The sequence below is a fragment of the Passer montanus genome, unplaced genomic scaffold, assembly GCF_014805655.1.
Source record: "Passer montanus isolate IOZ18808 unplaced genomic scaffold, ASM1480565v1 scaffold5, whole genome shotgun sequence".
Lineage (NCBI taxonomy): Eukaryota > Metazoa > Chordata > Aves > Passeriformes > Passeridae > Passer > Passer montanus.
Window position 1 is genome coordinate 15,694,835 of NW_024369929.1, and position 18,238 is coordinate 15,713,072.

General features: G+C 48.6%; 1 protein-coding gene across 1 annotated transcript in view; it reads right to left on the minus strand.

Moving 5' to 3' along the window:
- Positions 1-18,238, minus strand: part of IGDCC3 (immunoglobulin superfamily DCC subclass member 3) — a 100,723-nt gene that overhangs the window by 40,958 nt on the left and 41,527 nt on the right. The window contains exon 3 of the mRNA XM_039723495.1: positions 2,602-2,746. Within this exon, the coding sequence (XP_039579429.1) occupies positions 2,602-2,746 (145 nt within the window). The remainder of the gene's footprint in view (positions 1-2,601; positions 2,747-18,238) is intronic.

Consider the following 18,238-nt stretch of genomic DNA (forward strand, 5'->3'; position numbering starts at 1 on the left):
CAGACAGGGCAGGCTGGATCCCTGCATCCCAGTGCAGAGGTGTCAATACCACCAGGATGTCAGCATTCCTTTGGGCTGAGCCCAGGCCTGCTTCTGCATCAGTTCTTACTTTTTTTGGATACTTGGACCTCTGGTCTTCTTCTACAGGGATATAAAAGAAAATAATTTATCTCCTGATGCAATGAGAAGTGGTGATTTTTGTTGGTAGGCTACAAAATAGATGCTTCCTATTTAACCTGTGGAAAAGCTCTGGCAGTGCATTTGCATGTGAAGACAGGTGACATTAGAGTTATCATGACATGGGAATTATCACTCATCAGCTGAGGCACAGTGACCAAGGACAGGCATCAGAAACCTGTGTTCCACCTCCCCACTCCAGGTCCAGGACTCAAATCTGTATGACCTTAAAACCTCAGATGCATGAAAAGGTATGTTAAAATAAATATTGAACAGGCAAATGTAAACATCAATAAATATTTTATATCTTTAAACACAGGCACATTTAATTCATGCGTGCATACACACATATATGTACACATACATTACAGGTTGCTTGGCAACCACTTGTTTAAATTGGCTGGTAGTAAGTCATTACAGTGTGATGAGTTAATAATCCATTTCCGTCCGGAAGATGAGGAATATCTTTCTCCATATCAGCATATGGTTAAGTGCCTATAACCTGCTCCCTGCGCCGGGTTCCAAACGTGCGGCTCCGTGTCGGTGGCAGCATGACAGCAATCAGTTCTACACGGCCCCAAGTTGATTGCAATCTCTCTGGGACTTTAAAATGCCCATTGTTTTGGATGAATTATACTACAAGAAGCCTTCATTTTTGTTAACAATCTGCCCACAGCATTAGAAGATTCAATTCCAAAGCTATTATTCTGCCTTCAAAGCCTCCAAGTGCAAGACTCGGCATACAAATTTATATACACTTTATACGCAGAAATGCACCAAGCATGATTAATGCAGAAATCCAATTCAGTTAGAGAAGCAACTCTCATCACCCAGACTCTGGTGTCAGAGATTAATCTACTGAGCTGACAATAAAAAACTTCCCCAATAACTTTACTCCTACAAAAAGCCAAATCTCTTCAAAATCAGAACACGAATATAAGGAAACTGTTCCTAGGCTACATCCTCCAGGGCTTGGGCAAACTCCCTTCCCCAGAGGAAAAGCAGCAGGAGCGAGCACAGCTTGGACCTTTCTGGGTTGGAGAAGGGTCTTGGCTTCTCAGCCTTGGGGTTCCCCAGTCTTGGAGAAAAGAAGTCCTGGTCACATTTAAATCCCTGCCACATTTCTGACCATCTCCACAACTGTGTCCCTGGGCTCAAATGCAAAGGACCAATGATGCATGAAGGACTTTAGGGGAACTTCACCTGTCCTGCAACATCCCACTGGGATGCCACAAGGCATCCGGCACAGTTCTCCACCCCTTTCTTCTGCTGGTGCCACCTCGGATCAGTGGCTCTGCTCTACCACATCCCCAGTTCAGCACCTGTATGAGTAAGAAGCCTTCAGAGGAGATCAAGTTCAACAAATCAATCCTGTGCTGGGCTAAAAAAAGCTTAACTGAAAAATGCAAGGAAAAACAAAACCTGACAGTTGTAGTTTTCCACAGCAGATTTGGGCCTCTTGGGTCCTTCTACTGTGAGTTCACTGCCACTCTGAGAAGGTCAGGCATTGTTCCAGCCCTCGTGTTTTCTCCTGCCTCCAAAGAGCCCAACCACATTCTGCTGCAGAACTGACATTTTTAAGAATAGAGGCTTTCAGGAAAATATTTACAGCTTCCTGGTTTCGCCCATTCCCGAGGCAGGGATGTCAGTCCGTGCTGGAGGTGTGCTGTGAGCGATTGTCTCGCGCCGCTGGCTGTGCGGCTCCCGAGCTGCGGCCGGCAGCGGGCACGCGTTTCCTGCCAGCTGTGCCGCGGATCAAACCCTGCTGAGGGACGTTTCCGACGCGAAGGGAGCGGCCTGTCAAACTCAGGAAGCGGCGACGTGCCGCTCCAGGTCTAGGCTGGGAAGGGAGGCAGCTGGAGTTTCTCTTTAGGAGGCTGTTTGGGAAATGGCAGCTCGGGGTGCTGTGGGAAGCGCTCTGCAGAGCTCCCCAGTTGCCACACATGAGGGAGTCTACCTGGCAATAGCAGCCACAGTGAAATTCAGCACTTGCAAGAGTCCAGGACCGATATGCAAGATCCTAAGTCATGAATCTGTCTCAGAAAGAAGTTACACAAAATGGAGCCGTGGAGGGATGCAGGATGACAAAGCTATCCAGCTCTTTGAGGCTTGCTGGGCAAATAAACTGGAAAATAAACCTGGAGCAGGGTGGATCAGAGACAGTCAATGCAAGCCCTTAAAAATCAGCTTTATCTACCTCTCCTGGGAAATGCCAGTACTCCTACAAAGTGTTTGGCCAAAAGGAGAACCAAACCAGAAAAGCCACAACACACTAAACAAGAGTCTTCCATGGTGGAAGCACTGGCCAAGACCCCTAGCCCAGGTTAGTTGTGTCCAAATACAACTGTGGAAGCAATAGAAAGTCTGGCCATCTTTTTTCCAGCTGGACAAAGGTCAGCAGCACATGGCTTAGACATGCCTTACCTTTCGTTGTCTGTGTTGACTGGCATGCTGTTCTTATGCCACAGGATGACTGGCTCAGGCAAGCCGTGGATCTGGCACTGGAATCTTGCTACACCGCCTTCCTCCACCACTGCATTCTGAGGGTGGATGTGGAAGTCAGACATTGCTGGAAGACAAAAAGAGAGACAAAATTATTCACATGTGAAGAAAGATCCAACAACTGGAAGATGTCAACAACTTCATGTGACCTAGAAACAACACTCTTATTTCCCACAGAATGCAAATGGGACTATAATGTAATGTAACAGCAGAAGGCCAGCTTACAGCCTAACCTTCTGCACGGAAAAACAAGACTAGTGGGAAGTTCTTGGTATCCCACCTGCCTCTGCACACTGAAATGATTGGCTCAACCAGAACAGCAGACTTTGCTCCAAGACCCTCATGGTCCCAGCAAGGTCTGCCGGGGCAGTGAGAAGCACAGACACTGCACTGGCACTTATCAGAGGCCATTCCCAACAGCTTGAGCAGTCTTTGGATCCTAGTCCACATCAAAAGAGAGATGGATTCTTTCTGTTGCCATCAGTGTTTTATCTGTTGCAAATATGTTCTGATATGTACAGCTTGACTCCTAAACTCATGCTATTTAAATATCTCCAGTAGAAGAATGCCAAAATACCCTAGTAAAACATACAGCCCTTGATTTCCACCTGTTTGCAGGTGCTCCAACTCACTGCACACTCTGCCTTCCAGCACCACAGCAGGAACAGCCACATGCCCAGGTTGGGGAGCAAAAGGATTCAGCCAAAAAAATAGAGCAGCTGCCAAAAGCTCAGCAAAATTAGGCTTTTGGGGCTGGGACTACCCAACAGCAAATGATGAGCCCCAGCATGCCCACGCAGGGTGAGCACAGGCCAGCCTGTTCCAGCAAGCCACAGCTGTAAGCACCGTGTGGAAACACTCTGGCACGCTGTTAGAGCTACATAAATAATACCGTAATCATTACTATTAATTAATTGGAAGGTGCTGCCTGTTGACTCCGCAATAAACATATTCAAAGCTAATAAACATCCCAGTGGTTATTGAGCTCGTGATTCATTTAAAGTGCTGCATCCACAGGAAGGTCTCTCGCATTACCATACAAAACAAACTCCAGGAGAACCCCCTGCTCTGCTGCCCCAGCCTGATGACACCACTCTCCCCAGCAAGAAAACCTCGTCCCCTTTTACATGCATCAAGTGCAATGACTGTGGGTCTGCCAAGGAACAAGCTGCCTATGTGTCAGGGCAGCTTAATCACTCATCTGCAAACTGCGGTTGGGCTCAGGCAGATGGGAGATGGCCATTAGCAATCATACATTAAATATGTGTTGCATTAACCTGTGCTGCTCCCGCAACCACCGCTCTCAACCCGCTGATGGCAGATTTGTTAAGCTGATGGAGTAACACGCAGCAAAGCCCCAGCCCTGCACAGTTGCAGGGTTGGGAAGGTTTTGTAGGTATGAGGGTGGGATGGGCAGCCAGCCCCATGTCAGGAGCCAGACTGGGGAGTGGCTCTGCAATGTTCCAGCCAGATGGCGACACACCAGCACAAGGTGAAAGATCACGGAAAATTGTATTTCTCTTTCCCAAGATAAAAGCCAATTCAATTATCCTCTCTGGTATAGGATTATAGGATGGAGCCCAATGGTGCAATGGCAATTTACCCAATTCATATAGATTTAGCCTCGAAATGACACTGATCATGGCCCAGAGCATTCAGACATGGAAAGGAGCTCAAAGGCTGCTAGGAGGTCTGTCATCACCAGGTGATGCCACTTCCAAAGTGGCAAGGGATGCTTCAAAAGATGGGGATCCATGGGTGCCTGCAGCAAGGGAGCTCAAGGGCGCCTGCAGAACATTTCAAGGCTGAAGACCCAGACCAGGGTGAGCACTTTTACAAAGTCAAAGCTTATGGACCCTCACCAAGGAATGAATCCAAGTATTACTGAGAATGACACAAAGCTCTCTAAGAAAATTTTTTTTAAAAACAGGGATTCAGATGCCTGTAGGAAAATTCCTTTCAAATGTACAGATGCTCAGCCCTGAGGTTTTCTAGTGGTTGACAGGGTTGATAAAAGAGGGAGGTGTGAATGAGAACAGCCCAGCACAGACTTCGCTCTGCTGGCTATGGAATTCATTGCCATTCCTTTATTTCAATAATATCACCTCTTATAGGTAAAACTGCAGCAATAACCTCTACTCTTAAAGACACCAGTATTAATATTTATCATGAATAAAACATGGCAAGTTATAAATAATTCAGTTATGAGGATGTTAAGTAAAATATTACTCTTCAACGACACTATAATGTGGCTTTGAAGCACAGTTTTATGTTAAATGCCTAGGAAACACTGTGACCCTTGCCAAGACCAGCTGGTTTGCAGAAGATGCATTAAAAATTCATGCACTGAGCTACAAAATGCTATTTTTAAAACAGGTTTATGAGTTTATTTACAGTTGCAGAGACAAAAGACTTTTGGAGCATCTCCTGTAAAACAGCAACAAAACTTCAATGTGAGTGATTGCTGAGCTTTGAGCCTGGGAATAAATCACCACGGAGAAGGAGAGGAGAGGGACAGGAGCTCAACTGCTTCACACGGCATTGCCTCAGGAGCTAAATCTCTGCTGACCCATGTGAGGTTTTTATATATGTCCCAACTGACTGTAACAAACTCATGCAGCAGAGTGCTTGCTCCTGTTTGTCACTTGTCTTCCCGTGGCAAGCAGCAGGCCCCCGTTACCAGCCGGGCGCTTTTGTTCCAGCCACCAAGGAGAAGAGCTACACGTCAGCCCGGGTGGGGTTGGCCAGCAGCCAGGGAGCTGCAGCTCATTTCTATGCTAATGGCTATAATAATTTTAAAAATAAATACATGCAATCACAATATTCACCCGCGAGCTCCTAAGAGGGGAGGCACTCACTAATCCATCTGGCAGCGGTCTCTGCCATCCAGCAATGCAGCATCCATGTGCCAGTGAAGGGACTGGTGCTGCCCCAGGCCTTTTTTATCATCATCAGAGGGGTGAGTGCCATCCTGTTTCCATTAAACTTCCCTCTGCCATCTCCTTGTGTCATCAAGCCATAAAAATAACATAAATCACATGCACACTCATTGCTCCACATTAATGCTCCAAGCTGTGATGTCTCAGTGCTTCTGCTATCATCCCACTCTGGATTTTGGCTGTGGGACACAGCAACTGCCACAAGGCACAGAAAGACAAAATTAGGGCTTACAGCAGACAGGGAATGGTCCTGGCAGCCCTTTGACACTGCAGGCATGGAGGAGCCTCCTCCAAAAGATGCTGCCCAGGGCTAGATTCAGATTGAATGTTGCCTGTCTGCAGGCACACAGACACATGAAGCAGAAGAGTTACTCTTCTTCTCTCCTTCCCCTGTGTTACATAACTAAGGACATCAACTAGGATGATGCTGGATCACAGGTGAGGCTCTTCTATTAACAAACCCCCATGTCTGGGATTGCCCACCACTTAACCCCCACTGGGATGCAGTCCCTGAAGGCTTGTCCTATGGACACAGGTGAGCAGCAACTCTCATCTTCATCCATATTCATGGAGGATTCATCCTGGGGTCTCCTCTAATCAAATCACAAGCACTTTCTCCATCCCAACAGGCCTGGTGGAAAGGCCAATGGAATAAAAATGAAAATAGCTATCGAGTGAAATTTTCTCTACTCCATAAAAAACTAAATTGAAACCATTAGTGGCCAATCCTTTTTTGCTCAGTGCAGCATTAGTGCTAAGCCAGAGATTGACCTAGATTTGATATAGAAAAATAAAACATTAACTTGGTATGTCAAAGCAAATCCCAGGCCTTTAGAGTCATTAAAACACAAACATTGTGCAGGCACAAGGAGAGGAGGAAGACTGGAAAGGTTCCGTGCCAAACATGGTGTTAGGAGAGCATTTGGGAAGGCCAGCTAGTTCTGCAATCAAATTGCCTCTTGATTTTAAATTACTTATGGGGAAACAGAGACCCAGGCTGGCTCTGACACAAGACAATGCTGGGGAGGAGTGAGCACCCACACCACCACAGATGCCACACAGTCCACAAATAGCAGCACACAAGTGAAAATCTTTTCTTCACATTTCTGCCACCAACCTGTTAAATTCAGACCTTTTGCAATGGAGGCATGTGGTTAAAATGTTTCTCAGTTAACAAAGTATAAGGAACAAGAGTTTTATGGGGATGTGCCTCCAGTACCTGGGCTTCCAGATGCTCCTACCAAGGAGAGTGGGCTTCATTATCTCCGTTACAACTGAGGAAGGTGAAATCTGGGAGGTAAAATATTTGCCTAGAGCAGAGAACAAGCCATGGGCGAGCTGATCCCTTTCCAAGATTGGCTCCATTCCAATGACAGTGAGCTGCTGATTTTTGTGCTGAATTTCTCTACATACTAATAAAATTGAATTCCTCCTCAGGTCAGCAGAAGTCAGGGTTGTTTTTTAAAACACAATGAACACCATGCCAATTAATGCCAAACCTGAACCACTCTCAAATCAGGCTGAGAGCTCCAGCACAACCAACCTTCAGTATCTGTGAGACTCACGGAGCACCCAACACCTTTTCCTGAAAGCCACCAGTGCCGAGGCAAGCAGAGAGATTAAATTTTCAATTCCCTTTTGGCTTAAGAGACCTTCACCACTAAATCAGCAACCTGCCAGGGAACATTCTCAAAGAAATCAGCAGGTGAAGGCTCTGCAGACTTATTTGTCCCCTCCTCACTCTGGAAATGGAAGATTTGCCAATGAGAAGGAGCCGGCACAAAAGACGGGTGGTATGTGGACACCACAAATCCCATCCTCTCCTCTCTTCCCCCTGCCTTCAAACAGCAATGCCTGCCCAAGCCTTTAAGAAAAAGACACTGAATCTTCTTTCTATACATTTTTTTTTTTAAGATGCATTTTTATAAAGCTAAACCAAGCCCACAGCAGGCCAGCCCGGTGGCTGCTCCAGCTGCAGAGCAGGCTCTGCGCCTGCGAGCCGGCCCTGCGTGTCTAATGACGCTATTGTGCCAGGTTGTTGCTGAACTGCCATGAGCCCAATTTTGAATGCAAGTTGCTTTGTGCATAGTGAAGCGTGAACAACAGCGCCGCCCATTTATCTATTTAATTCTCCAGGAGTAGCAGGAGCGGGGCCCTTCGCTCACATCTAAAGGGAAGAAAAATCGCCTTTCTCTCCGCTTTGGAAAGGGAGGGAAATATTAAAGAGCAGCCGTGCCTCTCCCAGCACAGAGGAAAATCCTCTCTGCCCCTGTCCACTAATCATAGCGGGCAAAATCCCAAATCTCTATTGTCCATGCTGAGCCTCAGATCTCAAAAGAATATGGGCTGCAAGACTCAGGAGAGTTTGAAGCAAGGAAGACATTTTAGAGGAATGTAGTTCATTTAAGAGGAACCAAAATACCTGGTGAGATAAAAGAGGGAGGATGAGCCACCTCGGTCTGTGCAGAGGTACAGGGAAATGGTCAGCCCTGAACACTTTGTGTTTGGAATATTTGTAAACAAGTCCTTATTGCTCTTTTGCTTTGGCTGTTGTTTTCTCCCCCTGGAGCTAACAAGATGGCTCAGAGCATGAATGGAGGATGGTGCAGGCTCTGTTCTCTCTGCATTTTGCATCCTCATGTCTCTTGTTTTCACCCTCAATCAAAGCTGACTGGAAGAATTTAAAATAGGCTGAGAAGACAGCACATCATACAGACCTCTCTAGCTGAGGAACAAAGTCTCCACCTGGCCTGTTTTCTTCTCCTGTCCCAAGCTCCTGGGACAGGGATGAAAGGGAGACAACAGAGATAATGCCTCACAGTGGGACACAGCAGCTGCCCATGGGAGGGAACATGCAACAGATATTTTACAAGAGGAGTAGGGGGGGAAATCTACTACCTCATGACTCAAGTCAACCAGGAGGCAAATTTTTGTCTGGTCTGGGACTGTGGCTTCTCAACTTTCTGCATAACAGATTAAATGACTGTGAGCCAAATCCAGCTCAGGTCACCTCCCCGCTGCATCGCAATGAACAGCCCTGATGGACGCTACTGACCCATGACTTATTGTTGGGTTTGCTGCTTTCAGAAGCAGAAAAAAGCACAGAGCCCTGTAGGGGCTGCTTCCGCTTAGGGATGATAAATATCCTGTGAAAGTAATGAACACATCTTCACTGCATGCAGAGCAGGGGTCAGAGGGAACATCCTCAGGAGCCCCTGGTTGCTCTATGCGCCCTGCATGAGTGAAGGAACAAGCTGTGAGGAGGATGATGGGCTCTTCCTGAAAAGGTCCCTGTAGGGTGGCACCTGGAAACCTTCTGAATGCCTGCACTGCAGCTCCACTCCTCTTCCTGAGCAGCTTCACTGGATGTGCTGCTCATTGCCAGCACACCCAGCCTCTCCTGCACAATCACAGGTGTCTCCAAACCCATATTCTAGTCCTAGAGAACTTAGTATATTCATGGTATTTATTATAGCTCACTTATTGGAAAATTAACCATATCACCATCAGTTGTTGATGCAGAGGTACTCTCTTGTGAGCAAGAAAGATTTTTGACTGGATAAATGCAGCCTCTGCATGGAAACCACACATGGAAATGAATAGGGGCCCTATGGCCCAAGGACTGTTTTATACTCACCATTTCTATAAAACTCACAAAATGCTGCATCTCTAGAGAGAGACTGTTCCCACAATGTTCCAGCACAGCACATGAGGGAGCATCCCCAACATTCAACAACCCACCACCCCTCTTTGTCTTACCTTAGGGGAGCAGAGAGCACCAGGGGAGCTGCCGATGCCAGAGGAAACCCTTGAGAGCATCTGGCATTTGCCACGCTCTCCCTCGTGCAGCAGCACTGCCCAAATGCTGCCTCCTGAGACCCAAGACCTACTATAATGTGACTGCAGCCAGAAATCATCCCAGCCTGGAAGCAAGAGCAGGGAGTCCCTGTGTGTATCAGCACAAACACCTTTTCTGAGGTGCAGCGAGAAACCAGGGCTATCTGAGCACCCTCACACCTTTCCCATAAAGTCACTGGTTATTTCAGGACAGGCACTAAGTGCCACCCATGGTCACAGCCAAAATCCAACATCATCCCTCCCTTGAGTACCAATAGCACACTCTACCCAGGAGGCAATGCTGCTCCTTATAAACCACTTTGAAAGATGCATCTTGGCAATCCCCTGGATCAAATTTCTCACTTCCCTCCACGCTCAGAGCACATGGCAGCATCCCATCATGTTACCTGCTATGCCAAGCAGCACAGCAGACAGCCCAGGGTGGTTATCCATCTTCCAGCACCCTCTTGTTTTGCAGGGGGATCACTAATAAACAGCCCCTTTAGCGCTCTCAAATTGGTTTCAGGGAGAGAAGAAGTTGCTGGCGAAGAGGGAGGCATTGCTGGGAGACACCTTTATCAGGGAGCTCTATTGCAGTAATTTTTCAAGATGAAATTGCTCTCCGGCTCATGACAGCATTTAGTGTATCCTGAGGCAACCATTTGTGAAGCCAAACCTGTGGTCCTGCTGCCCTGCTGCTGGAGGGAAGGGGGAGTATTAAATGTCATAAACAACTCTTAATTTGCCTGGGCAGACTGCACATGGGGCTGGTGATCCTGCAGTGCAGGAAGGGGTTATCTGTCAACTGCAAGGGTGATGTTGGCCAGGCAGCACTGGCTACTGTGACACCTGCCCAGAGGTACAACACACCACAAAGGGCTCCTGTGCTTTTGTGGGGTGACTTCTCAAGAAACCCCAGCATCACACGAGGCTCCTCCACCCCAAAGCAGGGCTCGCCTCCAGCATCACAGAAGATGTCCCCTCCTGTTGCATTCACAGCAATGGCTTCTTCAGGACTTTCCTCTGCAGCACACATTTGCTCCTTGCAAAACAGCAATGATTTATCCCACTCAAGTGCCCCTGCAGACCCCTGAAGTAATGAGAAAATGAAAGGCAAGCTGTCCACAAGCCTCTGGGAAAGGTTGGCTCGACAAGGGCAGAGCAAAGCGTGCAGTATGCTGCCAGCAGGCAGGTCTCATGCCAGATTCCCATCCAGAGCTCCTCGTGTTTTTCCTACTCTGACACACACAATTAAGACAAATTACATAGTTACCATTTTGATTTGTTGCACAATACTGATGTTTTCCATCCCTCTCCCAAATATTGATGGAGACAGTAAAAGAGGAAGCTCCCACACAGCTGGTTTTGGCCCTGGACCACTTTGTTTGCAGCCAACTCCTTCCAATATCGAGCGCGGGTGGACGAGCAATCCTGCTTTTCATCAGCTCGGAGAGGCAGCGAGCCAAGCAAGCACGAGGTGTTATCCTCAGCAGCCCTCACAACACCTCTGAGCAGAAACATCCCTGCTCAGAGCTCCCTGAGCAAAGCCAGCAGCTTCCCTGCTTTTTTGTGCTCACAGACGAGCGCACACTTTGTTTTGGCATCTCCGGAGGCACTGGTGGAATCCGTAAAGGTGAAGGCAAGGAAGCTTTTCATCACGACTGCCCACGGAAATGCCATCAGCCTCGCTTTCAGACAGGGAGCTGTCCTGATTTACAGGCTAATGAATTTTAAATGAGATGCATTTTTTAATTTTTTGTTGTCAGCCCCCATTTTTCTGCCAGCAATCATTCCAGTAATAGCTTTAAATTTTCAGCATCTGTTTTTACCAGCTCTCTTGTAATTAGTTTACTAATGTATTTCACTGCGCCTTTGTTATTTTCAGAGAATTACTTCATTCCCAGCTATCAGAGATAGTGCACTTCAGTCTATAAGGAGTTTGGCCTTTGTTCCCCCGTGGTTATTCACATGGGGGAAGATGGCTCAGTGAATGACAAGCCTTTCTATCACTACACATTCTCCATTTAATGTCTTTATACTGGCTCATTAATTACCACAGAAATCTCCTTTCCAAATGGAACCTGTGATTTATAGAAGACTTGGGCAAGGTGCCATTTTTATCGGGCCGACAGAAAACTGCACCAGCGCTGGCAATTCACTCTTCATTTTCCCTCCTGCTGCAGCAGGGTCAGCCCTGCTGAGGTGGGAGCTTTGCCTGGGCAAGGCAGCTCAGTGAGTGCTCAGTGCCACTGAGCCATGGGCATCACGCTGCTCTGGCTTGGCTGGGATGGTCAAGCCCACGGCAAATTGAGACACAGCCCGTTCTGCCTGCTGCACAGATTGAGATATTCCCTTGGGCAGCAGCCGAGGAGTGCCTGGAAGAGGTGAAACTGCCTCTAAGATGATCTCTTTCCTGAATCTGGTGGTCCAAGGGGTGGCAGTGCATACAGCAAAGTATCTCGTAGGTCTTGGCAAAAACCCAAGCACAGGATGGAGACTCTGGCTTTCATGATGGAGTGGGCAGTCAGAGGTGATGGGCTCTGTGGCACCCAGAGGCACGTCTGTGCTGTGTCCCATCACACAGCAGGCCTGAGTGCAAGCTGTATCCTTCAGACTCCACAGCATTACAGACTTGCAAACCTCCCAGCACTTGGGGTCCAGGCAGGGGAAGAGCTTCCCAAAGACATAAGGCCAAGGCTCCCTGTGGACCCAAGGCAGCCGGAGCAGGGAGGAAAGGCGGCTCTGGAAGTACCCCAAACAACGGTCTCTCTGTCCGACGGAAATTAACTTTAAATCCTTCAGAACAGTATGTCTTTCACCACGTCCATACTCTGCCGAGCATGATAAACTACTCCCCTTCTTTATTAAGGAAAGAAACAGAAGTGGAAATGGTGCACACGATAACTAAAGAAGTTATTTAAATAGAAAAATAATCACAAAAGGCTGGATTCCCACAGAGGAGCTGCCTTACATCACAGCAAGGGAAATACTCAGCGTCCCCTGTGCACAGGGAGAGGTGAGACCACAGCATCACAGCACTGAGCCAGAGCAAGCGGGGCACAGGGCTAACATTGCAAAGAACTGCTCTAAAGCTCCTTTCTGTTCATTTTAACTCTGAATTTCACTCAAACACAGGTGATTTTTCTAAATGCTGAAAGCTGCTCTGCTCCATCCCTTGGTGTTGAGCACAGATATTGTGCTTCAATGTTGCCCAGTCCAGATTGAAGGGGATAATGTCAAAGCTGTAGAAAGGACTGAACTGTTGTGATCCTGAGAAAATCCAGGTTCCTCCCAGGTCTGCTTTTCCTCCTAGCAGCAGCTAAGCCGTTAGCTGTCATCTCATCCCTGTGGCTGAGTTACTACATAAATTCCTGTTCGCTCCTTGGCAATAGCAACAGCTTCCTATTTTGCTGGCAGCAATCCAGGGGAAATTCAAGCTGAATTACAGCCATTCTTCAGAAAATAGGCCAAATCCATGAAAGCAGGACACATGACCGCAGACGTAGAGCTCGTCCTTTTTTCTATTTATTTCGCGGCGAGAAGCCCTGTTGGCTGAAAATAGCTTATCTCTGGAAGTCCCCCTTTCCGTTCACGGCTGCGCTCCTGGCTGCCGGCCAAGCCATTACCACCTCAAAGAGAAAGTTCATAGCTCCGGCGTATCGGCCCCACGGTGCAGGACGTGCGGTTTGATGTTTTCACCGATTTCTCTCTGGGAGCTCAGAGGAGATGGGGATTGTATTTCTGTGCACGAGCCAGCGAGTGTTAACTCCTTTCCTGCGCCTCCGCTGGGATGGGTGCACCTGGGGCTGCACCCCAGCATCGCTTGTCAGAGTAGGCACTGCAGTGTGTAAACATGTATGTGGGCACATGATAGGAATAAATTGTTCCCTGTGAGGGTGGGGAGGCCCTGGCACAGGCTGCCCAGAGAAGCTGTGGATGCCCCATCCCTGGAAGTGTTCAAGGCCAGCTTGGACAGGGCTTGAAGCAATCTGGTCTGGTGGAAGGTGTTCCTGACCATGGCAGGAGGTTGGAAGTAGATGCTCTTTAAGTTCCCTTCCAATGCAACCCAGTCTAGGGTTCAATGATTTTATGATACAGTATGGGGGTAGCAACACAGGTCAGACTGTGAGCCAGGGTCCCTCCAGACCCCACTCCCATGACAAGGTGGCAGCTTCCATTTCATGCCAGGTCGATGTGAAGAAGCCACTCTATCTCAAAGCATCTCTGCCCGCACAGTGAAACTTTTCTCCTCCCTGTGCACCCCACAGCATCCTAAATATGACTGGGAGACACATCACCATCCTGGCAGACAAACACAAGTAAGGATACAGGAGAATGGTTAAAGATAAGGATGTGGAAGATGGTGACACAGAGGAAGGACGTGATAGCAGAGTTACAAACCAGCAATCTCACCATCTTTATCTCCCTCACTATCATCAGACCATCACTGAACCTGAGGAGCAGTGATGCATTCCAGAAAACACAGTTCTCCAGGGAAGACTGGCTTCTTGTTGATAAGAAGCAGGGAGGCTTATCTCCTAAACCCACTGTGACACCTCACCCTGGGCCCAGTTTATCAAATTAAACTCATTACCTTTGAGGACTCATTGAAAAGAGGTGGCAGGAGAAAAGTCGTGGGTCAAGGAGGCAGCGCTGCCATCACCGTGCGGTGCCGCTCCCGGATCAGCGCGTCCTCTCCGGCACGCGCCGAGCAGCCGTGGCCAGTGGGACACCACTGCCTGGGAAAGCAGCACCAGCACTAAACCATCCCAGAGCATCATGCCAAGGAGGCAAAGTGACAGAAAAAGGGCATGCACTGATTTCCTGCCAGGCCATCACAGGGCTCTCTGATTCATTGCACCTACAGCCACACCAGGCAGGGCTTTGCTCGCTGGGTGAGATTCCTGATAGAAGATGGTTTACAGGAGCAGGTTTCAATACGGCAGAAAAACAATCTGACTGTGCCCATGGGAGAGCCACGACTGTGATCTGCCATCACCCAACCTCTGTACCGTGTCACAACCACACACAGAACTTTGCATATGCATCTCTTACTGCCACAGAGAAACAACCAAGTCCTTTCTTTGAGGAATTTTTAAAACAAGCAGTCAAGCGAAACTAAATTTCAGCTTTGAGCACTTTGCTAAGGCATTCAGATATATACTTCAGATGCTTCTAATTTTTTTTGCTTTTTTATCCTTGATTAAGCAAAGGTCACCCCAGGTGGTGCCTCTCCTCTTTTTGCAAGGACCTTTGGTACTGTTTATGGGCACAGGATACAACAAGAAGCCCTGGAGGGCAGTGAGAGGAGAGGGCAGTGAGGCTCAGGAAGCCTTTGAAGAGCATTCCTATGGGATGCTCCCAGATGGGATAACCATCAGCTCAAAGGGCTACAAGGAGGGGCTTTATCAATTTGTTGGGAGGAGAAGAGGTTGGAAGAGCCTGTCTTATTTCCTACTGTAAAATCTGCAAACATTTTACTCAAATTTTTCTGCTTCTTCCTGTGCTTGTGCACCCTGAAACTCACTTGGGCAGGCTGAGGGGAGAAGGCAGGCAGACTCCCTGAGCAGTGGTTCCCTGACTAGGAGTCACAGTTTCTCCTGTGACTACCAGCACCTAAGCCTTCTGCAAGCACTCCAAGTCCCTACACCCTCCATTGATCTCCACCCATCCTACCAAACAAGCCCTGGCAATAAAATGTAGCATCATGGACAAAAGACAAGAGGAGGTGCTGAAAAAGAAACCCAGCACACAGTGCCAAGCCTGGAGAAGAGGTCAACACTGACATTGCAGCTCCTGCCAAAGGAGGAAGAGGTAGAAGGCATGCTGGATACTCAGGCAGCCACACAATTCAAATTCAAATTCCAGCATTTGCCTTCAAAGACTGTCAGTGATGGGACAGACAGACAGACCTGCAACTGCCTGGGACTCCTCTGTCCCCATCCCTGCTCATGCACTTGCTGTTCTCATTTGCTTCCCAGACTCATTCCCCATCCAGGTGCCCAGGTTAATATCATTTAGCCACCTAAGTTCTCTGTCAGCATGAAATTTCATTCTAATTAAAGCTGAAGTTTGGGATGCCCAACATGCATGTGGAAAGCTGAGTGGGCTGGAGTGATGATAAATGCCAAGGAGCAGCAGCACTGCAAAAATGATGTGGGTTTTAGGGAGCAGGCAGAGGTCAAACACTGCACCTGAAAGCAGGGATTGCAGAGGGGCATTTTTAGTGATTTTGAGCTCTGAACTTGAGCTTTACCTCTGTGTTTGCAGCACACTGGGGAAATCAGAGCCAAAGCCCTAGCCCTGTCAGCTTGATCTTCAGGGGGCTCTTGCTGGGATGCCCAGTGTGGCCTGTACCAAACCTAAGGCATCAGTCTTCTCCCTCCTGAAATGTGCATCTTCGTCAGAAAAAACACTTGCAGCCCAAAACAGATGCCTCTCCAGTATTAACAAAAGAGATGAAGACTCTGTAACAAACAGGTGATTGTAGCACCTGAAAAACTGCTGGAACACCTGAAATATTCAGGAAGGCAATTAAATCTATTTTAACAAAACCTCATGGCATATAATGGCCCCCCAGGAGACCCACTGTAATACCCTAATAACTTGTTTATGTGACCCAAATGTCCAAGAGGACGTTCCACGAGGGTGTGCATGCACATGGGACTGTGCACCCCACATGCATATTCAGGCAGAGAATAAAAGACAGGAGAAGCAAAGTCCTTAAGATACTTGCGTGGTGCAAGGCAGGAGCATCCACATGGAAAACACCGTCAGCAACTTCACAGCCCTTGCCACCATGAAGCAAATAAATAAATAAAGAGAGCTGCAGGAATTAGCTGTGAGGGTGACAGCACTGAAGGAAAATGAAAGCAGAAAGGGGGGCAAGAAAAAAACATCCAGCCCGGCTCGCTTTTGTGTTCTCGCACAATGGGGCACGTCAGCTCCAGAGCCTCCGCAAGCCATCACCCGCCATCTGGCAGCGGGCTGGGCCGCTAATGGGAGGCCCCGGAGCCCCAGCTGACTCCCAGAGCCACAGGGGAAATCAAGCTGATGATCTCCCCACATTAAGCCATCTAAATTAATGCAGATGCGTGGCCCGATCGCGAGAAATTCGGCTGGTGAGCGAGCGGTGCGAGGCAGCTGCAGTGCCACCACCCCGGGAGCCACAGCCCAGCGCTGAGTTCAGCACACAGGGTGAGAGCCTGAGAGCCACCCCTGCTCTTCTGCAAGAAAAATTGTTGGCGAGGCTTTCTGGAAGCGCTGCCCTTTTCATGCAGTGCTGGCAGCTCGGCTGTGAGAAGCACAACCCTGGCCAGATGCAAATTCTGCAGCAGGGAGGACAGCCCAGATGAACTCAGAGCGCGCTCTCCGAACCAGCCTCATTAACTAATGTCCCTGCAATGCCCTAACGGAGCAGAGTGGCTGGGAAATTACTGTGCATGGGGTCCAGGCAAAGCAGGGCATGGAGGTGTCGATGTGAGCGCTCTGGGCCAGGTTCAGAAGCAGTGCTGCTCCCTAGGAGCAACCCCCACAGTTTTGGCAGGGTGGAGCCCAGAGGACTCAGGTGCCAAAGGAACATTTGCAGCCATGAATGTCTGAATTCCCTAAGCACTATGGTACTGGACAAGGGTGCAGAGCCTGAATGAATCACAAGGGAAAAGTCAGTGCTGCTGCAGCAGAGGGCTGGCTGAGCACCTTGCCAAGGATGTGAGTTCAGCTCCAGCCTCTTCCCTTGCCAGCTGTTGCACGAGGATCAAGAGAACAAACCACCAGGGGTTAAAGATGCACAGTGCTCTCAAGGCATGAAAATGTGTGCTGGAGAGGGCATCTTCAGCCCAGGGGGACACACAATCCCTCCTTTTCCCCTGCACCTAACGTAACCGTGCCTCCCGAAGCTCCCAGGAGCCACCCTGGGGATGTCTGGATGCTGATCCATATCTGATGCAGGTCAGAGCTCTCTGAAGGGACTCAGCTCTGGCTGGAGCAATGCATAAAGATCTGCCCCCTCCATCTGGGTGCAAATAGAAAAGCCAAGCTTCAGGAAGGAATTTTGTTTCTGCCCTCCATCACTGGCTTCACGGAACTGATGGGAGCCCAGTTCCTGTAAGCAGCAGTGGCACTTATCATCAGTGCCAAAAAACCACCACATACCTCCCCAGAGCGAGCTCAACCAGCAGGGACCTCCTGGGAACTGCTGCAACAAACCTCAGACCAAGCAAAACCCAAACCTTTTAACAACTGAGGCACATTTCAGTCTCCCCAGGTCCAGCTGCTGTTGCACAGCCCAGGAAACCTCTGGGGGTGGCAGTGATGCCTTGCAACAAGCAGGTATTTGGGGATCCATCACTGTCACTGACAGCTGAGATCCTGCTCACAGCACCAAGGGTAAACCCAGACCCTTTCTAATGATTTTGGATTCATAACCTGTTCCCCACAGACGGAAAATTTTATTCCCAAATGCACTGAGACCCACATGGCAGCAGCTTGAGTGATTACAGTCTCTGCTATCATTTGCAGGGGGGCAGAAAACCCCTCCATTTTACCTAAAGGGGAGGGTGGTAGCATATGGTAAGCGTGGGTTACACTCAGCCCCAGGAGCAAAGCTGCAGCCCTTGCACAGCTCACACAACCTCTGAAGTGTGTTCCAGGTCAGTAATATCCCACCAGAAGAGAGGTAGAATTTTTGCTGGGGTAGGAGAAGGGGAGAAAACCTCCCCATGCAAAATTTGCTTCCAAATTCAAGCTAGTTGAAATAATCTGTTGGTAAACACAAAGCACCA